This window comes from Pezoporus occidentalis, unplaced genomic scaffold (genome assembly GCF_034315485.1).
Source record: "Pezoporus occidentalis ecotype Australia unplaced genomic scaffold, CSIRO_AGI_Poc_V1 ctg182, whole genome shotgun sequence".
Lineage (NCBI taxonomy): Eukaryota > Metazoa > Chordata > Aves > Psittaciformes > Psittacidae > Pezoporus > Pezoporus occidentalis.
This window is the reverse complement of record NW_026913662.1, coordinates 4,048,069-4,062,570: the sequence shown is the minus strand read 5'-3', so window position 1 is coordinate 4,062,570 and position 14,502 is coordinate 4,048,069. Positions and strand designations below refer to the sequence as shown.

Here is a 14,502-nt window from a genome sequence, read left to right as displayed (position 1 = left end):
GACAAGAAGGAAAACCACAGTGCGCTGGTATTTGCAGGGACATAACAGACAGAAGTATAGATGGCCTTGGGTGGATATATGCATTGATACACAGTGGCCAGTGTACAGGGATTCAAAAAAAGCAGTGTTTCTTCCTACCCTTTTTTGCCTGTCTAGGGAAAGTCTAAGAAATTTCCTGTTTTGTAGAAAAGGGATGCTTGTGACTCAGGGAGAGTATTTCCAGAAAGCAGAAGGTAAGGGGAATTAAATAAACTGGACACATCAAAATCAAGGCATTTAATAAAATAAAACATCTTGTCTTCTTCCCCAAATCTGTGTTAAAAATATGTAAATATACATCAATATTCAGAAAGGATATAAAGCTCCTTGTTCTGTGGGTACATGGTAGTTTCTTCAAAGCAATGCAGCCAACTAGACAAATGTATTGGGGGGATTGGACTGAATAGGCCAGGCAACCTTTTTTTCCTTTTCTTCTCTGTTAAAAGCATCATAGATGGAGTCTTTCATGACAGTTTTGGCTGGAGCTGGGATATCTGCGATCCCAACATGATTCTTTTTGGCTATTCTGGAACTGGTGGTGATGGTGTATGCATTACTTCTGTAACATTTCATGGCAGACATGCAGAAAGTTTCTTTCATCCCTCTTCTGAAGTTTGCATTATACACGGAGTAGATGGTTGGCTTAGCGGCTGAAGAACTGAAGGAGATCCAGGTGATGAACAGGAAAACCAGGGAGCTTTTTCTGTAGTTGATTTCCTGTGGGTGCCACAGCTGTACCATGTAGAAAGGGAGCCAGGAGAGGAGAAAGACTGAGTTTAGCATTAAGAACATTTTGATGGTTTTCACTTTTGCTCTCGGAACAGTATTTGTTGTCCTCCTGACAGTCCTGCCATCAGTGCCTATTCTCCAAATGTACTTGATGACCCTCTGGTAGAAGAAGACAATGAGGGTAGACGGCATCAAAAACACCACCAAGAGGCGGATGACACCATAGGTAACTCCTTCCCAAGATCTGGGGAGAAAAAAGTTGCAGTGGTCGTCACTGTTGGAGCTGTAGAAAAGGAAAGCCGGTGATGCAAATGCAGCCTCAAAGAGCCAAGAGGCCAGAATCATTTTCTTGGCTTTCTCCCTGGACACTTTGAAGCTCAGGGGGTAAACGATAGTGTAGAATCTATCCACACATATAGAGAGGAGCACATATATCTGGACTCCAGGGGTGATGTGCTGGATGTACCTTACCAGCTTGCACATTGAGTTCCCCAGTGTCCACCTGCCATAGGTGAACTGAAGCAGCACAAAGGGCACGCTTGTGACACTAGTCAGCAGGTCTGCACAAGCCATGGAGACAACAAAATAGTTGGTGGTGGATTGCGTCCTCCTGCTCCGATGGATCACTAAGCAAACGAGGGAGTTTCCAACGAGGGACACCAGCCACAGCGCTCCCAAAACCATGCTGGCTGCTGTAATTTCCCCCTGCTGCAGGTCATACAGCGAGGCAGTGCGGTTCCTGCTTGAGCTGGGTCCTGTGGGTGATGCTGTCATCTCATAGCCAGCAGAGGGGATGGGGCTGTTCGAGTAGCTCTCACTCTGCAGCAGAAGCAGGAAGGTAGGGAGAACAACAGTACCGCTGTTGTTATCCATGCTGTGAGCAATCATGGCCACGTCTTTTGCTCAGGCTGCATAAAAGGAGAAGAAGCAAGGTTCTATTTAACAGGCCTGTGGGAAAAACCTACCTTAAGCAATGAAAGATAATTTTAAGTAACCTACATACTGCTTAACATATGGATATCAGAGAAACAGTCAGAAGTATACGGTTAGTCTCTCTGTTACAGCAGAGGCCATTCAGTTTTGTGTTGAGTTTTATTAACAACCTGACTGTTTTAGGACATCCACCTCTGTCCTCTGAAAGATAAATGTTCCTTTCACAGCTAGAGACTGAGGTGCCTTTTCACCCATGCTGGTGACCTGCAAACTGAGTGAGAGGAATACGCTGACTACACCACCACCACCCTAAGGCAAACACGATCACTACTGTATCTTCTTTTTAGATGGTGTTTTTCAGCTGCCAGGGTGCTCTAATGACTTCTGTGTTTCCAAGCTGTCACTGAATCCTTGGATTCAGTGGATCAATCCTTGGATCAAACTCTAGCCTGTCCTTTGTGGCAGATATGGGACACACCATGGTATGACATATATATGACTTCCTGTTTTAAGAAGTGAGACAGGAATGAATATATTACTAGACAGAGTCTGCAATCTTGAATTTAGTCTGTTGTGTTGGTCCTAGCCTATCACAGGGTTAAAATGTAAAAGTGCTAAATATTAGTGGCTGTGTGTATGCAAACACCTTGCCTGGGCCTGATGATCCCAAAGTGTCCTTTCAAATCATGGTGTTTAGATGCAAATTCTTATTCATTAGAAACAGAAAATCTGTGTTTCTGTGGATTTGTTGTGTGAATGCGTAAGTCCAGAGTCTTGATACCACAAAAGATAAATCTGTCTTCAGTTAATGATCAGAAGTTAAGTGTTCATCCCAGAAACCAAATGGACAAGTTCAAAAAGCCACCAGCATCCTCCTCAGCTTTCCAAGCAATCCAAATTCCCAACCTTCCTTTCTGAGTATTTTTGTCCCCAGTGTTATCCTTATGCTTTTTGCTGTGCCTGCTCCAGCTCTGCATCTATCACCAATTACTTTCTCCTTGTCTCCCTACTCAGACCGGAGCTCCATGGTGCAAAGCCACTGGATGAACATGGAATCTTTGTGCTGTTTCATGTGTCATCTTCAATAATGCAATGCAAAACATAGTCAGATGTGGAAGAGAAAAAGATCTATTAATTGCTTCATGTGGCTAAAGGTTTTGTTTCCTCTAGCTGTATTCATTAGCTGCACTTATTAGAACATACAATATGCATGTTTCATACGAACAGGCTTGATGTACAATCAGCTGCACAGCACAGGCATTAATTTAGCATACTTGAAAATGCAGAGTGTGCTTGCAGTGTGGCACAGCTGCATGGGCACTGCCAGTCTGTGTAGCTGCAGCCACAGAGCTGCTGGACCCCCCTGTACCTCTCTATGCCCTGCACCATGCCCAGCTGCCTACTCTGCATCAGCAGAAAATGGGCCAATATATGTCATCAATGCTGCTTCCAATGCAGCTAGCTTTATTTCGGAGCTTTTGCGTGCAGGTAGTGTCTGGGAGCTGACAGCATGACTCAGGTTAAGTTGGACTCGTAGCTGAAGCAGTCTGGGGCTAGTTAACAGCTGGGTTTGTTTCAGGGGTGTGTTAAACAAGGAGTTTCACATGCTAGCCTCCTGTCAAAATAGCACTCAGGACACCAGCAGTGAGACCCAATGTGTTGCTGGTGTCTGAGTTACCAACCGTGCAAGGGGCACCATCTGCAGATGATACATTGCCCCTCATCCCGTCTTCTGCTGGAGGGCTGTGGGTGCTGCCCAGCCTGGCCTTCGCTTTCCCTCATCCCTTCTCTCATTGTTTTCTTACTAGCTTTTCCTGGCAGATGATTCCTGGTTTCTCAAACAGCTCCTGCTTGCCTTTCTTTACCCTCCATTGGGTGGATCTGGCCCCCTGGAGATATCCTGCCATCACCAGCTGTCAGCACAGTATTTGAACTGCTGTCTCTGGCAGAATGGCAGGATGTACTGACAGTACAACCCACTAAATTACATGTTAGAATTATCTGTAATAGAATAATACACATGGAGCCTATTAACCAGATAGAAAAGAACATTATGGGCTATTTTGCTTCCTTAATTTCACTTCTTGCTATGCAGAAGCATGTGTTATTTAAAAATAACCAGCTGCACAGATTACGCTTCATAGAAGAATAACCAGATGACATTTTCTTGACCAATACGGAAGAACAGTGGAAGTCAGGCACGAGGATGAAATGACCTTCCTAAGCTGTTAAAATATGCAGACTCTCTAGCTCTGTTCTCATGATAATTCTCCTGGCAAACCAAATTTGCTGTCTGTGTCAGTTCAGACCCGAGACATTTAGTTATGCAGGTTGTAACACTCAGATAGTATTTCTGTTTCATTTTGACTGAAAGTCAGCCCAGACAGTCTTTAATGGAGAACTCGGGTTATGTGCCAGCACGCCTGTAAGAAGCTGGGAATTCAGCAGCCCCACCATGGAACACCATGTGTCATCCTCAGAGGTGTGTGAGGTGAGCTAACTAGTGGGTGCCTACAGAGAAAGGACAATGGCAAGAGCTGTATCCAGCTGTCTTGTGTTTGAGCTTTGCTAACAGAAGAAGCAACACCTCAATGGGAGAAACCTTCCTTGTTCCATCCTTCACCAGATACCATGTGTTTGCATTGAGAGAGAGAGTATTTGGTTACGTGTCTGTGGTGGTGCTGGTTCCTCCACTGTGAGTGTAACAGGAGAGGCACCAAACACAGGTGAAAGTGATACTTTATTTTGTGATTCTTTCTTCCTTGGGAAAATCTAAAGTCATTTAGCACACTGCCCACAAGGTCCAGGTGAATGTATAAGTGCAATATAGTGACTTTTAACTACCCTGACCATTCAATTGCTCTGGTTGAACATCAATTACTTGTTTTATTTTCTGAAAAATAAATACTATCTGATTAAGGAGCACTGAGAGTCCTGCATTCCTAGTCATAAATATTTTTTCTGTCAAATGGACCAGAAGCTGATACTCTTTTTATTAAAGGATCTGTATTCAACCCTATTTTTCGTAGGTGGTAACAAGATCAGAATCATGCCTTGATTTAGCAGTAAGAACCTTTGTGTCTATTGCCCAGCATCTCTTCTTCGGTGGGCGTTTGTTTTTTATAGTGGAGACATAAACTTCTACATAATAAGTAATGCTCCTGTTGGCAGCATGAGCAAGAAAATCTCAGTGTATGCATTGTTCTGCTTGGGTCTGGGATGCAAATAACCACAGATTCTCTATCTTGCTACATTAGGTATTCCCACATCCCTGACTGCTGCATCATTACTGAAATACGGTTTAAGTGTTAGTGAACTGCTCAGCTAGCAAATACCAGATCCATAAGAAAACAGGAATGAGCTCTTTAGTCTCCCTCTGCTTGCAGGTCAAAAAGGAAGTATTAGAAATACAGAAAGTAAAAATTACTTGAGACCTAATTACATTTTTGCTTAACAAAAATGCTTTTGTTTGATTTTACCTGTAAACCTGTGTAATACTGTGCTGAGTGAAAGGCTACTTTCTAGTTACTGAGTCTGCATTAATGCAGCAGTGCCAAAAATCTCACTTTTTTTTTGAACATTATAGAGTGGGAATCCTTTTAAAACTGGTATAAGGATTTCCTGTATTTCTGTTTAAAACCCCAAAGTTTTTTGCATTTGCTTGGAAAAATAAGGGGCATGTGAAATGACTCATAATTATCAGAGGGATTTCCTGGTGCCACAGTTCCTATGTCATGGACCTTAATTTGCAGTTTGAAGGCACAAACATTCCATTTTCAGGATTATCCCTTGGGTTGATAGCAAGTTAAATATATTCTTGCTAACTCTCCAAAACAGATCTGTTTCTTAGAGATTAAGTCTTTGAGCCACCAGAACTTCATAAAATCACTGCCACGTCTACTTTGCTGTTGCATAAAGCCCATATGGCATAGTTGCTGTGTGTTTGCATGTTTAGTGTCCTCTCAACAAAATAAGTGTTCACTGCCATTTGGAAGAGTAAAACTTAATAAGATTTGCAAAGGAATGCATTAAATGGCTTTTAAAATGTTTAATCAAAATAATATACCTTTTGTTTCCCAGCCATAGCTTTTCAGGATTAAAAAGTTAGCTAAAAAATAGATTGCTATACATTATTTAACCTTGCACTAACAGAAGGGGCTTTTTTAGTCAACATATTTTACCTTTCTGCATCATACCTTCAAAATACCAGGCAAGCTTTGGTCCAGCAAATTATTTGAAAAGCATTAAGCTGGTCATTTACTCCATAAAATTCCCTTTCTGAAGAATATCTTAGCAATAGCTGCCAGACTGGAAGAGAAATGCTTCATCTAACTGAGTTTAATCAACATTAGAAATGGGAGCAAATTGAATCAGAATGGGGGGACTTTTGTCTGGGTGTAAGGTGCTAGAAGGTAACATTCATCCTTGACTAAATTCAAGTTAACTACCCTGTGTGTGCATTGTCTCAATGTAATAATCCTTTTATAGAAGAACACAGACTCTTTTAACCCCTGTTTCTTGCTACGTAGAGATAACTGTGCACATATTGAGGCCATCCAGCACTTCTGCTTGCAGTGGAGGAATGTGGATACACATGCTTTTGTAAGCACGCAGATTCCCTGCCAGCTCTTCACTCTGGTCTAGTGCTCATAAAAATGCTCAGCTATTTTGCCCTTACGAAGGCTTTTCTATTCTTCGAGCAGCTCTGCAGAGCAAAGCCTGAAAATCTCTTGAAGTGAAGTGTGTTCTTCCTCGCTCTCTGCATTCCAGTATATGGGGATAGAAAACATCTGCCTCTATTTTATCAGGATAATAACATGGGTTGGACACAAGGAAATTTTTGTGATCCATAGGCATTTCTCATATGCCTCTGCCTGCTCCCTGCTCTACTCCACTGGTGGAGATTCCTGTTCTGCAGCATAGGTAGCTAAAGATGACATGACTAGAAGTGTGGATGGGCTATTTCATGGATGAAGCTTTCAGTACCAGTGTGGTCACAGTTCAACTTACAGATTCTGTACTGCTGATGTAAGTCAATACACATTATTGCATCTTTTATCAGCATCTGAGAGCCTAGCCTGTATTGCAGGGTGAGGTCATGGAAGCAGGAAATACAGATGGAATCAAATAAAGGAAGGAAATGTACTTAATTTCCAGCACATCTAAAGATGTGAAGATGCTGTTAGCTACTGCATGAGCATGAATCTAAACAAGATTTTTCTACTGTATGCTTGAGGAAAGTAAGGGCAAGTAGACAGTCTCTTTGCCTTCAACCTTCATCAACTCTTTGTGTTCTTTCCTGACCATTTTAACAAGGTATTAAAGCTGAGAACAAGGATATAATATACTACAACACTTGCTGGGATTTGAGCAAATTTATATTTCTTGTACTGGTTGCGTAAGGAATAATGCTTTTTCAGCTTTATCGTTTTAACTGAGCTTAATAAGTGGTGAACCATGCAGTAGCTAAATAGTCCAAGAACAGAGTCCATCTAAAGCTTCTGGGTCTATAAGCTGAAATCTGGAGTTAACTACTCTGCATACCTGTAGCACTAAGGCCTGGCCTGGGGCAAATTCACGGGCCATGATTCTGATGAACATTCAGGGTTCAAAACCATATGTAGGTCATAAGTTACTGTATATTGGCTGAGTCTACTTAAGAGACAGTGCCATCTTTTGAAGCTCATTGTGGTATTAAAGGTTGTAAGAACACTAGCTTTTTCCTGCATCTGAAGTCAATGACTTTTTCTCATGTATTTACTGTGGGTTAAGACTGACACACAGGCAGCCACCATAGGTCTATTAACTTGAGGTGAGTTTCTAAGACCCAGTAATTTATTCACGCACCTAACCCTAAGAGCATGTTTATTCTTTGTTGGTGGTGGGAAGGAGACCTTATGGTAACTGCAGATTCCACTTATACCAAACATCATTCTTTGGTTCAGCGACAGACAGTGGTAAAATATGAGCCATATTTGTGCTCAACACTGCCTAGATAGACACCCTTACCTCATCTGTATCTGCAGAGTGAGGGACAGAGGTGTAACTCTTTTCAGCCAGGGCTATGCTGAAGCACAGGTGGAGGTTGCAACCTCCAGATCTGTAGAAAGGATGACATAGGCAGGATCACATGCAGTGGGAAGTTAATCATCCAGTAGCTGTAGGGTGGGGTCATGTGCAAGGCCCAGGGAGGACACAGTCTTCCTTCCACAGACCTGGGCTGTGCCAAATAAATTATTGGGTCTGTAATGGCCTTTGGACTGCCTGTTTCTTCAATCTTCCCCCTCTACTCTTGCCCACAGCATGGTCTGGCTAATGATAAGAGAGACACATAGCACAGTGCTTTGTCTACTGCCTCACGAGCATGAGTACAACACACTGTTTACAAACAGGTGCACAGTGGATATGGGCTTCTTGTAGAAGCTTTTCTTCCCCAAAGGAAAGACCCACAGAGTTTTAAGTGTGTCAGACTTTTATCATGTCTCATGCTTTATTCTATCATCCTAGTAGTTACTATTAGTATTACTACTAGCAACTAGTAGTAAAACTCTAGATTAGGACTGTTCCAAAAATGATAGCAAAACCCAGATCTCTGCCCAATGCGTCTATGGGGGCAGTTACTATTAGCATTATTACTAGCAACTAGTAGTAAAACTCTAGGTTAGGGCTGTTCTAAAAATGATAGCAAACCCCAGATCTCTGCCCAGTGTGTCTATGGGGGCATGAAAAAGTGGGAACAAGGAGAAGAGGGACTGACCTAATTTCCAACTCTGCTGTCAAGCTAGGTTCTCACCCACTGGTGTTGTCCAAGGAGAGTGTGGAGAAGCTTGAAATACACCTTTGCAGGTTGCTTGCCTTCTTAATAGGGATTGAGTCTGTCCTTGGACACAGCTGGGTTGGACCCTTTCCTGATTCAGAGGTAAAAAAATAGATGCTCTCTCCCACACACTTATATTATTTTTTGGCAATGCCAGGTCCTGCCCACAACACAGCATGCTCTCCTGCTTGATGTGAGGAACACAGTGCTTACCAGGGCTGGTTTTCCACGGTGGGTGTTGACAGATAAGCTGTGGTGAATCTCACACTTGGCTGATTTCTCTGCCCATCTCTTGGCAATTCTCACCCCCTCCCTGCTGAGTGTCCTCTCCCCCACAGGAAGAACATGCCAGCAGCTTCAGTGAGGGCTCTGGCAGCTTAGCTCACCCTCTCAGTAGCAATAAACACAAGTTGTCATCCTAGGAGAACATTAAGTGTGGGGTTTTTTTGTTCTTTCTGTATGAAGATGTCATGTTACAGTTAATTCTTGATATTAAATCTTGTGAAAACTGTTTTTTTTCAGCACACAAGAAGTTAATGTGGTAACAGAATTTTCACATTGGTGCAAACAACTGTGCTGGGATCTAAGAGTCCCTGTCATATGGTTAATGACCTTTCTCAGTAACTTGGATGTAGTGCTCACACAACAGAGGTCACCTGTGCAAGACATAGTGGTAGAAAGTGGGGTAGCACTGGTGACTAATAATCATACTATGGATAGAGTTGCCAGAGATCTTAAGATGCTTCCAGGAAGACTTATCTGACAGGAATAAGAGGAGGAGACCTGAATGAGCAGTAAAAGAGTGTTCCTATGTCAGAGGATATGGCCATTAGTGAGAGCATTCCATAGCTTTTCTATATTAACTTTCCTGGAGAAGCCACAAGGGCAAAAGCCATAGTTAGGCTGGAAATGTCTGATGCAGAAATGTTTGTTGGAATGGATGTTTCAGCTGAGTTAGGCTCAGGGTGGACAAAAAAAGGTAGGAAAAGCCACTGAGGCAAGGTGCTGGCCTGCTGATAACTGCTGAACTGGAGATGTTTTCTTACAAAGGGTGCCAGTGGCAAGAACTATTTTGCCTGCCTGTCAGAGATGAAGTTTAGGGAATGATGGAAGCTGCTGGAATGGAGAAATCCCAAACACATAAGTGCTGTTTCATGTTTTGGTGGTGGTGAACTGTGTTTGTAGTGGGGAAGGGGAGCAGACTGAGGATGTTAGGGGCTATTCTGCATCTGGTTGAAATTGCTCCACAGATTGGTAAGCACCTGAGGAGGGATGACTGGCGGGGCTGCAAAGGAAGATGCAGATGGAGATCATATGGTGTGACCCAGATGGGGGAATTGCATTGCACAGGTTTGCAAATAGAGGCTTCACAGAAGAACTGTGGGGGAGTAAGAGTCTGCAAGCTCTTACTTCAAGCTAAGGAGCAGAGCTCCCCGAATGTGCCTGAGGTATAGAAATTCCTCCCCTTACTGACTCATCCAAGACCAAAATGTTTAAAATAAACCCACAAATCAAGCTTCTAAAAATCCGAAGACACCCAAATAAAGATCAGCTTTTAAGGATGCCTCTGGGTTGGCACCCAATTTTCCTGCAAATCAAGTCACTTGTTTAAGCCGTTAACAGGGGCTCTAACAACAAATCTTCAAGAACCACATTTAAAAACCTTTGCCAGAAAGAACCGGCTGTGAATCCTGCCTCATACACACAAATCACTTTTTGAGAGCAGTTTTACTTCTCCATTACTCCATGGAGCCAACATACTGTTTGACATGCTGGAAGCCAGCTGGGTGAATGAAAAATATTGCAATGCATTCTTAGAGAGTATGTGCCTGAATTAGCAAAACCAGAATCGCCTTCTTGTCTCTGCGAGCTACATATAAGCAAAGATTACTATGCCTGTGGTGTTGCCCTAAGTAGCTGCATCCAGGCACCCCCACAGAAAAAAAGGGAGACAAGGCTTTCAGAAAGGGTGACTTCAAATTAATGACTGAAAAATACAAAAGCAGATGTTTTAGTGCAGTAACACCAGGAAAGAAGAAGCTGTTTGAATGTATCTAGAGACAGGGAAAAAACAGATGGGCAGATTGGTCTGCTTCATCTCAGTTAAAATAATTTTCTGCTTTCAGCGAACTGATCATGTCAGGGGACTTATTTAAGACAAATAAGTAGCATAATTTAAAAATAATGAATATAGATGCACACAATGTAGATTTGTACAGAAATTATGGACATTTATTCTGCAGTAATTCTACACACTTCCCTGCTTTCAGCAGAATCAGTTTAAAATTCAAGCCCTGCAGGGCATTTGCTTGTGAGAAATGAGTCCTCTTTGCTAAACCCCAAGGATTTTATATGCAAGTAAGTAAATATAAGAAGATAAATTACTGGAAAAGATCACCCTGGTAAAGAAAGCTATCCTTTTAGCTACAGCAGTCTTCATCACAGTACCTATCCATCCACATACCTGCTCCAAAGCATAATCCCAGAGGCGCCGGTCTCGTCCTTTCTCTGCTTGTTATCCCAAGTGGAGGCACCTCTGGGCGGGTGCCAATCATACTGGAAACCGCACAGTATATTCACATCTGTGCCTGCCTCTTCCTGAATAGCTGCGAATCTGGCTGAGGGGGAGGGATGGGGTATTCTACCCCTCTTCTTTGACGGAGGAAAAGATGACGTTTTTCGGGGCTGGCTGCTGCCACCAGTTTCTTTCTGTGTCATGTGGGATGCGGATCATGTGGCAGTCCCTCCTCAGCACTCAGACGCCCCAGGACCTCCCCAGAAGCCCGCCGCCTCCTCTCTCTTCTCCCCTCTCCCTGCAGGGTGCCCACCCTCCGCCCCGTCGGTGCCCGGCGGCGCTGGGCCGGTCAGCACCACGGACAGCGGCGAGCCGCCCGGACCCCGACGGGGCGGGCACCGGGACGCGTCGGGTGCCGTCCCCACCACCCCGTAGCGGCGGGGCTCTCTGTAGCCCCCCGTTCCCTTCACGGCCCCCGTTCTCCCCGCCGCAAGGCCCCAGGGGGCAGGGGAGGGCAGCCCCGGGGGCAGGGCTGTCCCTCGGCCCGCCGCCGGGTTTGGCTGCCGGCGCTGACGTGACGGTTGCTATGGCGAGGTGCGGCTGCTGAAGAGGATGCTTGTCTTCCACGATGGTCGTCATGGGACCCTGCCCATTGAAAGAAACAGCGAATGAATGAGGGGGAGGAGGTGAAGAGAATATTTAATTAGATGCCTCTGGGAATTTATGGTGGGGTTTTTTTGTTTTTTTGTTTGTTTGTTTGTTGTTTTTTTCTTAAATTCCCACATAGACACGGAAACTCGTTATGGAAAAAAGGAGAAATCAAATTGTCTGGTCCCCCCTTTCAGCATTGGCCACCTTCTTTTTTGCATTTTATAGGGCATGACACTGACAACATTTCTTTATGTTCTCTGCCACATACACTTTATTAAGCAAGGTGGAGTAACAACAACCGTCCCCAAATCAAACTGAGCAGTCTCTCACCAGCGAACTGATCACTTCCATGTTTGTCCCACAGAAGTACAACAGATCCATGAATTATATTGCAGTATCAGTTTAAGGCAGGAATATATCATTATAGTCTTGACAAACTTTCTGCTTGTGAGCTAACCAAGAAATTTGTTTGGGGGATAGATTTATCCTGTTCCAGGATGTCTCATTAGGTACATGGGTAAGCTGAACCAACACAGGCTGACTCAAAGGCTGGGTGTTTTCCCTTGTTTGTCCTCATTTTTCAGCAGAGAACCCCAGGTATAATTTTATGGTTTTTACTACATGTCTTTAGGGCACTGAAGGAGCAGTACATTTGCTTTTTGAAAGTTACTTTCAAGGAAGAACATTGAAATAAACAGTGTTCCTCCCCCAACCCCCCCGAGTAATTACTGCAGGATAGTTTCATTTCCTGTATTTTGTATCTTCGTAGTGCATTACCTGCAGTGGAGCAGGTACCCTGGGAATCAAGTCAGAAATATGGGATAGCTTCTATACAAGGAATGGTTCAATTAGATGAGGACTGTGTTTCTCAGTTAGAAATGGGTTAAATGTGAACTAATTTGATTGATAGAGCGAATTACATGAAGAGTATGCGCAGGGACTTTCTGTTCATCTTCCAACTTGAAGAACTTAGAAGGAGACATCAAATACAGGAATCTGGTTCAGAACACACAGAAGGTGGGGGTTTCCCGAAGTGTGGGTGTAGCTCTATGGGGTTCCTTGCCAAACGATGTTGTGGGTGCAGAACTTCATGTGAGTGTGAGGGGAGATTGAATGAATGTTTGGAAAAGGGCTCAACAGACCTAAACTCTGAGCTCAGAACAGTTGGAAGTTGGGAGAACTCCTAGAGAAAGTATTGTACTGAGGTTCGGTGAAAGTTATAATCAAGCCAATGATTTTATAAAGTTTGAGGTGGGAGTGTGACTTTCCAAATACATCTACAATATATTCTTGCCCAGCTAGAGAATGGCAGTAGTAATGGCAGCTTGACCATCCACCAGCTCATTTCCAGATATTTCACATTCCATATTTCAAACTGCTGATTTTCCTGAGCAAGTTTCTATTTTAACTGTTTTCTTCCCTGTGATTTTCAGTATCAAAGAAAGATAATCTTATTTTTCACATTCTTTCAAACATGCTTTCACTGACAGTGAAGGAAGGTGAAGAAAGGTTATCTGACACTGGTGGTGATGGAGTGCTTCACAGGGACATGGAAACCTCTGGACTGACACACATGATTGTCCCTCTAGTTTAGGATTGCAGCCTTTGGCAGTGGTAAATGCACGATGTTTTGAGAGAAAGCATAAGAACTTGACAGTTGTTTTGGGGGTTCATTTTCTCTTTCTTGCTACTTCGACATAAGGATTAGAGCTTGAAATACAGTGATACTGGTTTCTCATGAGCTTAGCTTACATTATCTATTCTAGTCACTGCTGAATTAATCGAGCCTTTATAAAATCTAAGTACCTTATTGCAGTATTGATAAACTGGAAGAGAGGCGATGATGTGCACCTCATTCGGCGTAGCTGCTGTTATTTGGACATTTGTTTCTCTGACAAGACCTTAGTGTTCTCTTAAGTTTGTCCCAAATGACCCAGGTTATCCCAAATCTGATGTTAACTGTTGCCAGAGTCACAGTTGCTGTTGATTATTTTGGAATTGTTTTTGCAGGGCAAATATATTTTCACTCAGTATTGGTCTGTCTTGAATTGTGCATTTGTTTGGCCAAAGCTGGAAGTAAATCTCAAATTCTTTTTTTGGCACCTGTCACTTTCCTGGTATTAAAGAAGCTTTTATTCCTATCAGTGAATACAGCAACAAACCCAGACAGAGACGTCAGGTCCCTCAGCTGACACCTGACCAGAGACAAAAGGGCGTTCAGTGACAGAAAGTTTGCTTAGGGGGGAAAGGGAAGAAGCAGAAAACCAAATCATACTAAGAGATATGGGATAATAGGTGCAGATAAAAATATATGCTATGCTGTGCCTTCTGTGTATTGGGACCATTATGCCTGAGGTACTTCACAAGGTATGTACCTCTGTATTTGCAGGATCAGAGAATGGGAAAGCAGCTGTGATTTATTCATGGGGCCAAACTCTGAGCGGAACTTTGTTCAGGGCTTTGAGAACTGGGACCAGTTCATGAATGACTCCATGTTCTCTAAGAATGCTGCCTTTCAGCCTGGTTTCATTTGAGCGATGGGCTGGCGACTTGCTATATATCTCAGGCAAGATCCCTTTGGACTTTAAGTCTGGTATGCATTGTGCCCCTAATGAACAGCCCATTAAGGGTTGGTTTTTTTTGGGTTTGCTTGTTGGTTTCACCTGTTTAAATCCCAGCAGTAGTTCAGAGAGTAGTGAGAAATGTCCCACTGCTGAGCAAAAGCCACAGCTTTGCATAGCTGTGCTTAGACCCCTGTAAGGTCTGAGCACAGACCCCTGAAAAGGAAGTGAAATCCTGGGATAATAAGCTCTGGGGT

The 14,502-nt window shown here is 43.4% G+C and overlaps 1 protein-coding gene across 2 annotated transcripts; it reads right to left on the bottom strand.

Moving 5' to 3' along the window:
- Positions 1-261: 261 nt before the first annotated feature.
- On the bottom strand, positions 262-11,981 carry GPR19 (G protein-coupled receptor 19). Of its 2 annotated transcripts, XM_062615584.1 has the most exons (3): positions 11,164-11,981; positions 10,983-11,074; positions 262-1,676 (listed from the first exon to the last, which is right to left on the bottom strand). In XM_062615584.1, the coding sequence occupies exon 3, from the start codon at positions 1,654-1,656 to the stop codon at positions 412-414; it is 1,245 nt and encodes a 414-aa protein (XP_062471568.1). In that variant the 5' UTR covers positions 1,657-1,676; positions 10,983-11,074; positions 11,164-11,981; the 3' UTR covers positions 262-411. The 2 variants fall into 2 exon arrangements, with proteins under 2 accessions (XP_062471568.1, XP_062471567.1); XM_062615583.1 differs by having other exon boundaries at positions 10,983-11,980.
- Positions 11,982-14,502: the final 2,521 nt, after the last annotated feature.

Excerpts from the sequence above, each read along its gene's own strand:
- GPR19 (XM_062615584.1), bottom strand. The coding sequence starts at position 1,656 with ATGATTGCTCACAGCATGGATAACAACAGCGGTACTGTTGTTCTCCCT.